Genomic DNA, 15166 nt, shown 5'->3' with positions numbered 1-15166 from the left:
ACTGCGTCCTCGGCTGCTACGGTGGAGAGCTGGGAAGACGCCATGCCGCGATTTTTTGTGGACGCTGGCTACCGAGAAGGCACAGTGGAGACTACATACGGCATTGTGTTGTTGTCTCCCGAAAGGGTCCTTTTTGACGGCAAAAAACGAAAGACTCCCGAATTGTTTGTCGCCGTTTATGGCGGAGACTTTGGCATGTAAGGAAGTTCTATCCTGGCTACTGGAGAAAAATACAACAACGGTCACCCTTCTCACAGACTGTATACAACTGAGGAATGCTATACGACAGGAATCAACCAATATAATGTCCTATGTTGGGGTCATGGTAGACCAATGTAGGAGTTTAATTTCTTCGTTTAATTATGTCTCGTTAAATATGTTTCTAGGCAGATTAATTCGCATGCGCATACGCTAGCTTCGTTAGCTTTTGTTCAGGATTAAACTATGTATTGGGATTATATCCCCCGACCGCATTGCAGCTTTGATTCATTATTACAATCATTCTTTGGTTGGTTTTCAACAAAATATACAAATTATTAATGTATTAATATTAATTTTAATTTTAATTGCAATAAATTATTTATAACTATTGTGGTTATGATCCCCAAATGGCTCAAGATACGGATATACTTGCTTTAAAAAGTAATTTTTTTTGTCCTAAAATTTTATATACATGACCTAATAAAATAGTGAATAGACAAATTATGTTACTCAATAGTTTCTTAAGTATAAAAATTAATATTTATACTTACTCACTATATTAAATATAACTTCCACATTACTAAGAATCAAATATTTATTGAGCTGCTCATAACGTTGTATAAGATATCCATATACGCTCGGTTCATAGAGAGGCTAAGAACATCCACAATAGTGGATTGAAAGTTTTTGTATGTTTTTAAGCATAATTGATGAGAGAGTGTAAAGAATCGTCCCCCATTTATTAGAATTGTGAGACCCACTAAGAAAAAATGTTTCATTATAATCGTGTGAAGTGCAATCATAGCGTCTAACTGGGTGCTTTAATTTTAATTTTTTTTAAAAATTTGTTTTTTTTTTTTTTTTGGTTTCTTTTTCTCTTCCCATCATTTTCTCTTTTTCTAGACAAAAAACTCTACAAAATCTATAGGATACTCTAATTTAGGAAACAAATTCATATAACTTTTTTTGTGGCTTAAGATTGTTAAGAACGTTCTGGAAAGAGAAATCTCTAGAGTAACCTCGAACTTTATCCGGAACGGCTTTTTAAAGTCGACAATTCTCGCCGGAATAATCCGAAAAACATAAGCTTAATCTCGCAGATTGTTAATTCTACACTTTACTCACTATCCAATCATGTCGATCATTCCAAGTTTCTTCGGCCGCCGATCCAACGTTTTCGACCCGTTTTCCCTCGACGTCTGGGATCCATTCGACGGGTTTCCTATCGGCAACTTCCGGCCACTCTCCGAGCAGTTCCGCTCCAACTTCCCGCCGTCGTCTACCGAGACGTCGTCGTTCGCGCAGGCGAGCATCGACTGGAAGGAGACTCCGAACGCGCACGTGTTCAAGGCGGACGTCCCGGGGCTCCGGAAGGAGGAGGTGAAGGTGGAGATGGAGGACGACCGGATCCTCCAGATCAGCGGCGAGCGGAAGCGGGAGATGGAGGAGAAGGGCGACACTTGGCACCGCGTCGAGCGGAGCTCCGGGAAGTTCGTCAGGAGGTTCCGGCTGCCGGAGAATGCTAAGGTGGATCAAGTGAAGGCTAGCATGGACAACGGCGTTCTGACCGTCACAGTTCCAAAGGAGGAGGAGAAGAAGCATGATGTGAAATCCATCGACATTTCCGGCTAATTTCCGACGTTTGACTGTCTTTGCCCAAATGTTTCAGTGTTAATAAGGTTTTAAAAAAAAAAACGTTGACGGTTTGGTTTTCTGGTTGTGTTGTTTCACTGTACTGGGAAGGCTTTCTTCAATGTTGGTGTTTGAAGTTCAATTCGACTTCTTCTTGTAAATGTTTTGTCTTTAATGTTGGCAATATAATATAATCAGAGTTCTCTATTACTTGTTCAGTTGTTCAATTACGAGATTACGTAGAAATTCCTGACCAGAAAATCTGTTGTTACAACTTCAAATCTGGAAGTTTCTCCTCAGAAAAGCCCCATCCTTCTTATCATCCTTCATGAGTTCAATATGCCACTAAGCCTGTGCGGACTATTTATAATGGTTCTTCTAAAGACTATAACTGCATCCATAAAAAAATCAAACTTTAATAACCACAAAATTTAAAAACTATCTCATTGGTCCTGTTTGTTATAATCTCATTGGTCCTGTTTGTTAAAATGTTAGCATATAGTTAATTTTGACTTATTTAATTACTGTTATCTGTGTAACGTGATTAAATCATTACATCAATTAATATTATCAATTAATCAAAAATTCATTAATTTAATGTCTTAATTAGCCAACTAGTTAAATTGACTAATCTAATATCTTAATCAACTAACTAGTCAAATTGATTAACCTAATCAGCTAATCGTCATTCACCAAACATTCTCAATATTATCATTAATTATAACGATTCTTCTCAAGAAAGATTAACTATAAATAACCTATATTAATTTAGATCCTTATAATTTGTTGCCATTAAAATTGCAAATTACAATTTACTCAATCCATAATCCATACTTTTTAGAGTAACACTAATACCCTAAGAAGGTCCTTTTAAGGATCAAGAAGAAAAATCTCATTGGTAGTAAAAATAGATTGTTTGAATGTGGTACATGCACTTGTCAAAGATAATTAAGCTCATGCTATCATATGTTAAAGATAATTAAGCTTATGCTATCATATGTGAGAGTCTACCCCTCTTAAATGTATTATAATCTTAAATTAATTTTTCTTAGTTTCTATTGGATGTTCTTAAAAACTTGAATTAATAAATTGCCTCTCTTAATAAATAAATAAATAATGAAAAAAAAAAATTGAAATAGGGCATATAGCTTATCAAAAGAAAAAACTCAGGCGTTCCATATTACATTGATAGAAACGTACAAGAAATCACCATAGCTTAAACGCTAGGTGTTGCTGTAAACATCATTTATTCATCATCTGGGGAAGAAGAAAACAGGACAGTAGCAAAACATAGTACGGACATAAACCAGAGGATACGAACATACGATGATTCGTTGAGGTTTAACCAGAGATCTGAATGGCTTTCGTCTCCGGCTTCTTAACTTCCTCTTTGGGGATAGTAACAGTGAGCACACCGTTATCCATGGCCGCCTTAATTTGATCGACCTTAGCATTCTCCGGCAGCCGGAACCGCCGCAGGAACGAGCCGCTGCTCCTCTCCACCCGGTGCCACGTGTCAGTCTTCTCCTCCTGTTCCTTGCTTCGCTGCCCGCTGATCTGCAGCACATTGCCATCTTCAACCTCCACCTTCACCTCCTCCTTCTTCAGCCCCGGCACGTCCGCCTTGAAGATGTGCGCCTCCGGCGTCTCTTTCCAGTCGATCCGGGCGGCGGCGAAGGCGGAGGTCTCGCGCGCCGCGCCGCCGCCGGGGAAGCTGCTGGCCACGGCGTTTGAGAAGCCATGAAACGGATCCCATATGTCCATTGAGAATGGATCGAAGACGTTGCTCCTTCGACCCTCGAAGAAACTTGGAATCAGAGACATTTTTTGTTTTTTCTGGGCGAGAAATCTCTTTACAATGTGCGAAAACAGATGTTTTTCCGATGATTGAAGAATGCGGTGGACGGAGATTTCTATTTATAGAACTCGGAAGAGAAGATAGGTGAAGTCTGGTATGTTCAAGGGAGTTCTAGAGATGTTTATACCATTGACACGTCATCATTAATCGAAGGAATGTTGTAGTGTCTCCTGCCAGGTCATTCTCTTGATTCTCTATTTCTCTTCTACAAAGTTCTAGCTCATCCTAGTCCAATAGTTATGCTGTGCAACCGAATGTACCATGCGCATGGTGCATACGGTTCAAAACGACGTCGTTTTGATTAAAAACGCGCGTCCCACTTTAAAAAAAAAAATCAGGTTCGACTATCAGCAATCGCATTATTGTGGATATATAGTTATGAAATTGTGGATATATAGTTATGAAATTGTGGTTATATAGTTATGAATTTATGGATATTTAGTTCATTCGTTGTGGATATTTAGTTCAATCATATATTGTAGATATTTAGTTCATTCATTGTGGATTTTTACTTCATTCATTCATTCATTGTGGATTTTTACTTCATTCATTCACTGTGGATATATAGTTATGAAATTGTGGATATATAGTTATGAAATTGTGGTTATATAGTTATGAATTTATGGATATTTAGTTCATTCATTGTGGATATTTAGTTCAATCATATATTGTGGATATTTAGTTCATTCATTGTGGATTTTTACTTCATTCATTCATTCATTGTGGATTTTTACTTCATTCATTCACTGTGGATATATAGTTATGAAATTGTGGATATATAGTTATGAAATTGTGGTTATATAGTTATGAATTTCTGGATATATAAAAATGCTATTGCCAGGAATCGAACCTGATTTCTTCTTTAATTGGGACGCGCATTTTTTTAACCAAAACGGCGCCGTTTTGCAACCGTATGCACCTTGCAAGGTGCATTCGGTTGCACAGCATAATTTGCGATCCTAGTCACTGTAATAACTAACAAGTTGACATTGGAAATTGGGCTTTGCACTTTTTCTATTACAAGCCCATATGTGGATGGAAAAGCCCAATCTTGGGCTAGCCATTGCGGTTGGCAAATTATATCCCACTGCAAACTATGCTTCAATACATTGAATTTGATTTCATAATGCACACAATTCATATTTATAATGTATATAATTCATATTCATAATATATATATACGTAAACACGATATAATGAATATGAATTCTATGCTTTATAAATATAAATTTTGTGTATTAGCAAGGAATGCATTATGTATTTACCAGGATCAGGAGGTCCACTTTACAATATGGACTCAGATATAAAATATACAATTTACATACTAAATGCTTATGAAAGTGTGTTGTGAATCTTGAATACAAGATGGTACTAATGGTCTACTTGATTTTATGTTACGTTGTAATCATTTCCATTAATTAAGTCATTTATCAATAATAAATAACAAAAATTAAGTGCAGAAAATAAAACAAGTACACAATAAATTGTTACACAGTTCGGAGCACTTCTCCTACGTCTGCGGGGCAACCCACGTTGTAGGATATATCCCGACCGACATAAGATGAGTTCTTCTTGTAGTTTGTGCGGAATCTTTAAGTCGGGCGTCGTTAAGTCGAGGCGGTCGGACCCGACCGATGGACTTCCCGACCGGTGTTATTTCCCGGTCATCGTGTCTTTACTTTACGAAGAGACGGAGATGTTGGAGAGAGGCACGTGGCAATGTTAGGCGTTGACAGAGAATGTTCGCCGGGTGAAGACGTGTGGACGTTACGTGGGCTACATGCCAGTAGGCCGGAGGTTTGTCTCCGGCTAAAGGCTATAAATATCCACGGCGGCTACAGTGAGGAGACTTTTGGAACGATCAATAGGCTATTTACAGAGCAGCCCGACCGCAGTCAGTCGGCCCTCGGGATAGCCAGTTAGATTGTATCAGGTCACCTTCTGATTAATAAAGTAACCTTTAGTTAGGGATGGCAACGGGGCGGGGCGGGGGCGGGGAATGGGGTCCCCGTCCCCGCTCCCGAAATCTTTCCCCACTCCCCGTCCCCGCCCCGTTTTTATTTATGCCTACTTAAAAAAAAAAAACAATTTTTTATATAAAAAAATAAAGACTAATATTATCAAAAATTTATATAGTTAATCCTTAAACAAAGTCCAAATTCAAAATACAAAGATTAATAAAATTAAAATATTCAAACTCTAAATTCTAAAATTCTTACAAATATCCAAACTTACAATTTTCAAAGTTCCAACTTTCAATTTTCAAACATAAATAATAATCATAAAATGTTTAAACACTTCAAATTGTTTCAAACTCCTCCAAAGTCTAGACATATTACTTATTACATAAGTACATTAGTACATAACAAAACAAAATAAACTTCAAATTACTAAAATAATAATAGTGTCGTAGTGGTCCTCAGTCCTCACTGCTCAACACTTCTTCAATAACCTGAAAAATAATAAGAATTTGAATAATATAATTATAATGATATATATATTTAGTTAAACTTTTAAACAGTATAATTTAATAAATACCTCTAAGCATCTGCTTCTAATTGATGAGGAAGGAGTAAATCTTCATTAATTTCATAATCCTCCACAGTGCTATCACCTACAAATATTATTTTAGTATGGTAAAGACGTAAAGTAATGAATAATCAATTAAAAATAATCTGTTTAAATAAAATTTCTTACTTTCAAGCAACCAACTTTGAGAACACATTAATGCCTCCACAATATTTGGATGGAGTCTACTACGATGAGGTGACACCAATCTACCACTAGTACTGAAAGCAGATTTTGAAGCAACGGTAGAAACTGGAATAACTAATACATCCTTGGCAACCTTACTCAAAGTTGGATATTTCTTCCCTTCAACTTGCCACCATGATAAAACATCCAAATCTTCATCAAATGGTGACCTCTTAGTCTCTAAATACAAATCCAACTACGATGTCTCACTTGCACCCGTGTGAGAAACCTCCATAAAGTTTTTCAACTTATCCCTAACTGGGTCACCTTGAGTCATGGTCTCATTCACTTGGACACGTTTACTTGCAGGTGTTGATGTTGAAGAACACTCATATTCACGGCACAAATCATATAAATATGTCTTAACCCTCTCAATTTCCGATGCAACTTTATCTCCATAAAATGTTTGAAAGAAGAATTGAACAACTCCAAACTTATATCTTGGATCAAGAACATTAGCTACAGCTAGAATTCCATGCTCCTCCTCCCAGTATTTATCAAACTTTGCACTCATTCTCTTAGCCATATTTGTTATCACCAAATCAGTTGACTCAACCCAATTGCTCAAATTAACCTTAATCTCAGACATCAATAGGAAAAAAACATTGAAAGTTGGATATTTTCTACCAGAAAATGCATTTGATGCTTTATAAAACACTTTTAGTTTATCACAAATGTTCTCAGCTAACTCCTAATCTTGTTCCGATGGTGCACAAAGAAATGAAGACTCTTGTTGTCCCAAACGGTAAAAAAATCTTTGTATTGCAATGCAACAGAAAGCATCAAATAAGTAGAATTCCATCGAGTCTTACAATCGCTAACTAACTGTTTTGAGTTTTCTATACCCAAATGTGTTGCACTTTCTTTAAAGAGTTTTTGTCTTTTTGGTGAAGATAACCAAAAAGTAACACTATCTCTAACTCTTTCCAATCCATCCTCCATAACTTTTAACCCATCTTGCACTATCAAATTCAAGATATGAGCACAACAATGCACATGAAAAAATTTCCCACCAAATATAAGATGTTTACGGTTAAGCTTGGACAAAACATGCCTAATTAAAGCATCATTAGTTGAACAATTATCAACGGTTATTGCAGACAACTTTCTCTCAAGATTCCAATCCAAAATACATTTCAACATTTCTTGTGAAAGAGTCAATGATGTATGTGGAGGCTCGACAAAAATAAACCTAACATAAACACACAATAAATCTAACATAAATACACAATAAATAATTTCACAAATTGCACAATAAGTAGTCAACTTGTATACAAAAATTGCAAGATAAATAATTTCATAAAGTGCACATGCCTCAAAACCACATTATGTAGACTCCAATTGTAATCGACAAAATGTGCTGTAATAGCCATATATCCCTTCTTTTGATAATCTGCAGTCCACATATCTGTAGTCAATGCAACCCTACTAGAGCTTCTATTCATAGACTCAATAAGTGTGGTCTTTTGAGCCTCATAAATCTTTATAATATCCGCTCTAATTGTGTTCCGACTAGGCAGCTTCATCAAAGGTTGAGCAAAACCCATGAACTCCCTAAAACCGGAATGCTCAACCATATTAAGTGAATACTCATGCTTAACAATCATACGAGCAAGTGCATGTCTAGTACCTATGGGATCAAATGTGTAACTGTTTACATTCAATTTTCCATCCTTGTCTTTATTTAAGGTCAGTGTTTGTTGCCTAAGGTGTTGGTGAGGCCTCATTCTACAAATCTTGTTATGATCATGCAAATATTTTGTACCATTTTTACTCTCTCCCCCAAGTAGCTTCTTACAATAATTACATTCTGCCTTGAATATGCCATCAACTTTAATCTTTGTAAAATGATCCCAAACAATCGACCATAATCTTTTCTCACCAACTTTAGGCTCACCTTCAACGGTTAAAACAAACAAAATAAATAAATAAATAAATAAATAAATAAGTGCAAAATCAAAATAATAACATAAACAAAAAGTAAATTTAATAACTACAAAAATATACAAGCTCACCTTCAACAGTTTGGGTAGTTGTTCGAGTTTCTTGAATTTCGACTTCTTCATTCCTAGCACTAGGTGAATCCACGGGAGATGAATTAGGGTACTCTACCGGTGAACTCATAGGTGTTGGAGTAAATGAGTCACAGGCGCCTATGTAAGAATCATCACCTTCCATTCTAATAAGTAATAATATATGAACAATAGAAAAAATAAATTAATTAAACTAATGAAAAGATTAAACTAATTAAACTAAAGAATAAACTAATTAAATTAATTAAAAGATTAAATTAATTAAACTACACTAATTAAACTGTTTCTGAAATATGAATAAACATTATCAAACCAATAAAGTTGCTTAAGGAGTATGACTTAAGGTGAGACACCAATCAACCCAAATCAGAACTTTATCACAAATTTATTTCTAATATAGAGAATTTAGTTTAATTCTCGTAATGGGATTAACAAAATATTAAGAAATTCTTAATTACTCTTGACATGAAGTTAAAAATTATTTTCATTACTCTGATATTCACTCTATTTTGATATCCCTAGGTTCCTAACACGATATTCACAATAAAATTCACAATAAAATAAAACAGAAACACAACCACAGGAATATTCAACAAGAATTGGTTCAAAACAATGTTCCATAAATCCAAATAAATCAAACAAAAACTGCCGTGGAACGTGGAAAATTGCGAGACTGCGAGATTCAAATAAAATCAAAATTTACATTCTGCCGGACTGCGGAAGGAGACCGGAGACGAGAGACTACAAAATCGTCCGGCAAGGCGGTGATGGGGCGAGGTGGCGTCGCGAGCGACTGTATATAGGGATGCGAATGGCGATTGCGAATAGCGAATGACGATTGCGAATGGCGATTGCGAACACAGTCTGTATAATGGGATTAATGGCGAATGGCGAGAGGAGTTGTAGTCTTGTAGAACAGTCCGTGGAAGTTGGAACGTGGAAGAGTGGCAGAGGAGTTGTAGAACTGTAGAACTGTAGAAGTTTTAAATTAAAACTACCGCAGACTTTTAATATTTTAGTATTTTTAATATTATAGATTATATTATATATAAATATATAATACTATTTAAGTCTATTTTTAGTCGGGTATTTGGGGACGGGGCGGGGATCGGGGATCGGGGACGGGGCGGGGAATGCCACCCCCGTCCCCGTCCCCGTCCCCGACGGGGATTGGGAAACTTCCCCCATCCCCGCCCCCGATCCCCGAAAAAAATCCCCGAACCCGCCCCCGTCGGGGCGGGGGTCGATTTTTTCCGTCGGGGACGAGTTCAATTGCCATCCCTACCTTTAGTACTACTACTCGTTCTCATTCAGTACTTTTAGACTGCATACACTTGGATATTAGTACTATCATTTTAGCGCCGTCTGTGGGGACCCGGTACGAAAAGTCATTGTAGACGCGTATCCGACCTCGATCGTCATATATCCGTTCATGTATCAAGCACCAGAGGACGAAGAAGCTAGCTCTTTCAACCACAACTACACACAGCACCCGGGTCAGACAATCGACCTAAATCTCAACCTCTCACCTCCCCGATCAATAGCTCCTAACATAGTTAATTACATTCAACCGACGTATCCAACACCCGGTTAGCAATATCCATTTACATCTTCGACCATGGTTATGGAAATAGGTGAGAGTGTATAAAAAAAAAATCTTAAATCAAGTCAGGTAACTAATTTTGTGGATCGATTTTGTCTTTGCTGATCCATCTCTCTTGTCGCATTGTGGTTGGCTTTCGTGCCCTAAATTCAAGCACATGATTGATATTGCCGAGGATTGAATAAGTGCGCACTTGCCGTATGATTCCACGACTTTACCTTAAAATAATACATTAAAATATTTGTATTCTCAAGGTAGTTTCATGTACCGAATATATCCTAAGATCATTTCATTTTCCTTTGACAATAACCAAATCAGAAACCCAGCGAACCTTATCACTTAGACCAAATCGCCTTCCCCGGCCAAACCCCATCGCCGATCACCGGAAAAAATGGAGACTCAACCTCACGTCCTCATTTTTCCGTTGCCACTTCAAGGGCCAGTGAATTGCATGCTAAACCTGGCCGAGATCTTGTGCGTTCACGGCGATATTCACGTCACCTTCCTCAACACCGACCACGTCCACCGCCGCCTGCTAAGCTACACCGACGTCGAGGAGCGCTTCCGCCGGTACCCCAACTTCCGGTTCGAGACGCTGCCGGACGGCATGCCGGAAGACAGCCCGAGAACCGGGGAACAGATAGTGGAGATGATACAGTGTATAGAGAAAGTGACGTGCCCGCTTTTCCGGGAGATGGTCACCGCCGGCGGCTCTGCGTCGGAGAAGCCGGTGAGTTGCCTCATAGTTGACGGGATTTTCCCTTTCGCCGTCGATATTGCTAAAGAGATCGGAGTTCCACTGTTCTATTTTGACACGATCAGTCCTTGTGCCGTTTGGATTTACTTGCGTGTTCCCAAACTCATTGAAGCTGGAGAACTTCCATTTCAAGGTTAGTGCACTGCACCTCATCATCTTCCATTAAAGTTTAATTTCTTCCGTTTTAGTAATATAATCTTTCTGCATCTTTATGTTCAATTTAATTAATCCAAAATTGATTTGATCCACAAGAACTGACAAAACAAGTTTTGCCTAGTTTACTCCTTAAAAAAAAAAAAAACCTAGTTCACCCACCCCTTTTATAAGTTGAAAATGATTTTCAATTTTGGCGGCTTTTTAGTATTCTGTTCATATCTTCCATTAAGACTCAAATTCACAATCTTCGAAATTCAACCCGGATACCATTAGATCATATAGTCTTGGTGTATTCTTTAGTGTTTAGTTTTCACTAAACTTATGTCTTAATTGCATATTGAATGGTGTAACAATGAAATTAAAATATTAGAGTAGTATTTTACAACATTCTTATATGTTAAAAAAATATATATATAATTACAGTGTATACTAAAAAAGAGAAAAAGAAAAAAGGACAAGTTGGCCTGCCCAACTAATGGGACTTGATTACTTGAAGGTACCGGGGCAAGCCAACTTACTATTTAGTGGTCTTATAGGCCGGTCAAGTCGGTTCACATTGATAACTTTGTATAAGATGATATGAATGAGTTAATATTAGTCTCTAGTTTCATCACATAATGTCTCTCTAATATCAATAAATGAACAAATTTACAAATTTTGAATGTCACCTCAGCTCCTACCTATTTGAAATATCAAATATCATTAATCCGTGAATAATAATCAGAATTTGAAAATATGAATACAGCAGTAATAACAATTAGAAGTTCATGCAACTACAAAATCAACCAAAGGGCACATGATATATAATTAATACTTAGAGTTGAATGGAGTTAATAATCCCATCGTTCTAAAAAAATCACTAAAATTAAAAACTAAACATAAGAAAAATCATGATCTGATGCACTAGCATGTGTGTTAATGTTGTTTTTATGTATATAATTGAAGGAGACGATTTGGATGCACCGGTGAGTTGTGTACCAGGTATGGAAAACATTCTAAGACGAAGAGACTTACCAAGCTTTTGTCAGTCCAAACAAATTTTAGAAGACCCCATCATCCAAATCGTGCTCAACGAGGCTCAATATCTACCTAAAGCACACGGGCTTATCTTCAACACATTCTCAGATATCGATGACCCAATACTACAACAATTCCGGTCAATAAGTCCCAACGTGTACGCCGTTGGGCCGCTCCACGCTCATCGGAAAGCCCGAATAGATTCAGAATTGCTCAAAACTTCAAATAGTATATGGAAGGAGGACTGGAGCTGCATGGAATGGCTCAATAAACAACCCCAAAAATCAGTTCTTTACGTTAGCATTGGAAGTTTAGCCGTCATCTCTGAGCATCAGTTCATGGAGTTATGGCATGGGTTGGTGAAGAGTGGGGTTCGGTTTCTGTGGGTTCAGAGACCGGGCTCGATTATCCGGCCATCGGGCTCAGATTCGCCGAATTCTAAAGTTTCCATTGAGTTATCTCGGGGGACTGATGAAAGAGGGTGCATAGTGAGCTGGGCTCCACAAGAGCGGGTCCTGGCTCACCCTTCGGTAGCCGGGTTCTTAACACATAGCGGATGGAATTCGACTTTAGAAAGTATAGTGGAAGGAGTGCCGATGATATGTTGGCCTTATTTCGTCGACCAACAAGTCAATAGTAGGTATGTTGGGGAGGTCTGGAAGATAGGGTTGGACATGAAAGACTTATGTAGTCAAGATGTTGTTGAAAGAATGGTTAGGGAAGTGATGGACGACAGGAAAGATGAGTTCTTAGAGAGGTCGAAAAAAATGGCGAATTTAGCTAAGCAAAGTGTTATGGAAGGTGGTGATTCATACCAAGATATGGAACGTTTAATCAACGACATTAGGCGGATGAGAATTTGAATATCAAAATGTTTAAACTTTATTTTGAATATGAATAGAATTTTCTTTCAAATATAATGAACAATAGTCCGCATTGTATTTAAGCAATATGATTGTTTTTTTTTTCTTTGGTGTTTTCTAGTCTTCTATTACTCTACCATCTTTACCTGTAAAAGATTTGTGTATTTAAACGCGCATCAGTTGGTCATCGTGACAAAATTTGAGAATAATAATTCGAGATAAATCTCACCCGTAACAGTGTGACAGTAACCTCTCTCAAAGTGAGATGACTCAATGTGGCGTACAGTAAGTAAATGTCTAGCCTATTATAAGTTCCATTAGTGTTAACCAACCAAAAAAAAAAAAAAATCAAACTATGAACTATGAAGGAATAAATAATGAATCAGACGTGAAACATAGGTCCAAAAATCCCAGAAAAGAAAAGCAAGATAGCAGCAATGGCGGAAGGAAAACTGCACCCACATGTTCTCATCTTCCCCTTACCCCTCCAAGGTCCAGTAAACGCCACCTTCAAATTAGCAGAGCTTCTCTGCCTCTCCGGCATCAGCGTCACCTTCCTACTCACCGATCACATTCACGGCCGCCTAAACCGTCACACCAATCTCCAATCGCGTCTCCTACAATATCCCGGCTTCCAAATCAAAACCATCTCCGATGGCCTTCCGGCGGATCACCCCCGCGAGGGCAACCGGTACATGGAGTTGTTTGATTCTCTCAAGGCCAAAACTAGGCCTCTGTTCAAAGAAATACTGTCTACTTATGAGGATTCGCCGCCGGGACCTGTAACTTGCATCATATCCGACGGGATTTTGGATTTTACCGGCGATGTCGCCGATGAAGTTGGAGTTCCGATCTTCTTCATACGCACTTACAGTCCTACTTGTCTCTGGATCTTCTTCTGTCTCCCCAAACTCGTTCAATCCGGCGAGCTTCCATTTCATGGTCAGTCTACTGTCAAAGATAACCCATTAAATTCTTGATTTTTTACTTTATAAACACCCTTAAATAGTTATTGCAGATTTTCTTAATCAATTGCATCTTTCAGGAGATGATGATTTGGATAAAGCAATAAAGGGCGTTCCGGGAATGGAAACGTTTCTTCGCCGGAGGGATTTGCCGGCGTTTTGCCGTTCCGGTGACATAACCGATCCAAAGTTCAAGCTTTATACAGAAGAGGGCAAAGGGCTATTGAATTCGCGTTCTCGCGGTCTGATTCTCAACACGTTTGAAGAGCTAGATGGATCCATTCTCGCCGAAATCCGAAACGTCTGCCCGAATCTCTACGCCGTCGGACCGCTCCACGCCCACCTGAGAACTAAACTATTATTATCCTCCGAAACGGCGCCGTTTCCCTCGTCTTCTTCGAACAGTTTATGGCCGGAGGACCGGAGCTGCCTCGCGTGGCTAGACAAACAGCCGCGGAAATCGGTGGTATACGTCAGCTTCGGGAGCATCGCCACGCTGACTAAACACCAGGTCATGGAGTTCTGGCACGGGTTAGTGAACAGTGAACAGAGATTCTTGTGGGTGTTCCGGCGAGAACCCTTCGCCGGAAAAAATTCTCAGAGCGAGATCCCGGCAGACCTGGCTGAGAGCATAAAGGAGAGAGGATTCATCGTGGAATGGGCTCCCCAGGAAGAGGTGCTAGCCCACACGGCAATCGGAGGATTCTTGACTCATTCCGGATGGAATTCGGCCATTGAAAGTGTTTCCGAAGGTGTTCCCATGGTTTCTTGGCCATACTTTCTGGACCAACAAGTGAACAGCAGATTCGTAGAAGCAGTTTACAATGTGGGATTAGACATGAAGGATAGCTGTGATAGAGTTATAATTGAGAAGATGGTTAGAGATTTAATGGTGGAGAAGAAAGATGAGTTGTTGCAGAGAGCTGAGGAAATGGCGGGCATGGCTAGGAGAAGCTTGGTTGAAGGCGGTTCATCTTTCTGTAACTTTCAACGGTTAGTCAACGACATAAAGTCTTCAAATTCTAGGGTTCATTATCCTTAAATATCCAGTTCTTAGATTCAGCATGCTCATTTCAACAACCTCATACAACTCTTGCATCATAATCTGATTTTTTATTTTGAATTTAATCTTATCTTACAGCTATTGATTTGTGGATATTTCAAGTTGTAGTTGACCAACATAAATTAGTAAAAAATTGGTAAGATTTAAATATCAGTTTCACTTTTCGATTAGGGATGTCAATTGTATCAATACTTGATAGTGAATCTGATTTCTAGCCTTATGGGAACGAGAATGGGGACAAAAATAGGAAATCAGGATAGGGAT

At 38.4% G+C, this 15166-nt stretch overlaps 4 protein-coding genes across 4 annotated transcripts; 3 read left to right on the top strand and 1 right to left on the bottom strand.

Moving 5' to 3' along the window:
• Window positions 1-1187: 1187 nt before the first annotated feature.
• Window positions 1188-2040, top strand: LOC109186698 (17.3 kDa class I heat shock protein-like). Its single transcript, XM_019336807.1, has one exon. It carries the CDS (start codon window positions 1336-1338, stop codon window positions 1831-1833), a length of 498 nt encoding a protein of 165 aa, XP_019192352.1. The 5' UTR covers window positions 1188-1335; the 3' UTR covers window positions 1834-2040.
• Window positions 2041-2963: 923 nt separating this feature from the next.
• Window positions 2964-3733, bottom strand: LOC109186699 (17.3 kDa class I heat shock protein-like). Its single transcript, XM_019336808.1, has one exon. The coding sequence runs from the start codon at window positions 3655-3657 to the stop codon at window positions 3175-3177; it is 483 nt and encodes a 160-aa protein (XP_019192353.1). The 5' UTR covers window positions 3658-3733; the 3' UTR covers window positions 2964-3174.
• Window positions 3734-10356: 6623 nt separating this feature from the next.
• LOC109186608 (7-deoxyloganetic acid glucosyltransferase-like) lies at window positions 10357-13000 on the top strand. Its single transcript, XM_019336666.1, has 2 exons — window positions 10357-10971; window positions 11940-13000. The coding sequence occupies exons 1-2, from the start codon at window positions 10473-10475 to the stop codon at window positions 12872-12874; spliced, it is 1434 nt and encodes a 477-aa protein (XP_019192211.1). The 5' UTR covers window positions 10357-10472; the 3' UTR covers window positions 12875-13000.
• Window positions 13001-13229: 229 nt separating this feature from the next.
• Window positions 13230-14987, top strand: LOC109186607 (7-deoxyloganetic acid glucosyltransferase-like). Its single transcript, XM_019336665.1, has 2 exons — window positions 13230-13816; window positions 13920-14987. The coding sequence occupies exons 1-2, from the start codon at window positions 13312-13314 to the stop codon at window positions 14879-14881; spliced, it is 1467 nt and encodes a 488-aa protein (XP_019192210.1). The 5' UTR covers window positions 13230-13311; the 3' UTR covers window positions 14882-14987.
• Window positions 14988-15166: the final 179 nt, after the last annotated feature.

The sequence above is a fragment of the Ipomoea nil genome, unplaced genomic scaffold, assembly GCF_001879475.1.
Source record: "Ipomoea nil cultivar Tokyo-kokei standard unplaced genomic scaffold, Asagao_1.1 scaffold1407, whole genome shotgun sequence".
Classification (NCBI taxonomy): domain Eukaryota; kingdom Viridiplantae; phylum Streptophyta; class Magnoliopsida; order Solanales; family Convolvulaceae; genus Ipomoea; species Ipomoea nil.
The sequence above is the reverse complement of the archived record's forward strand: the minus strand, read 5'-3'. Positions and strand labels throughout refer to the sequence as shown.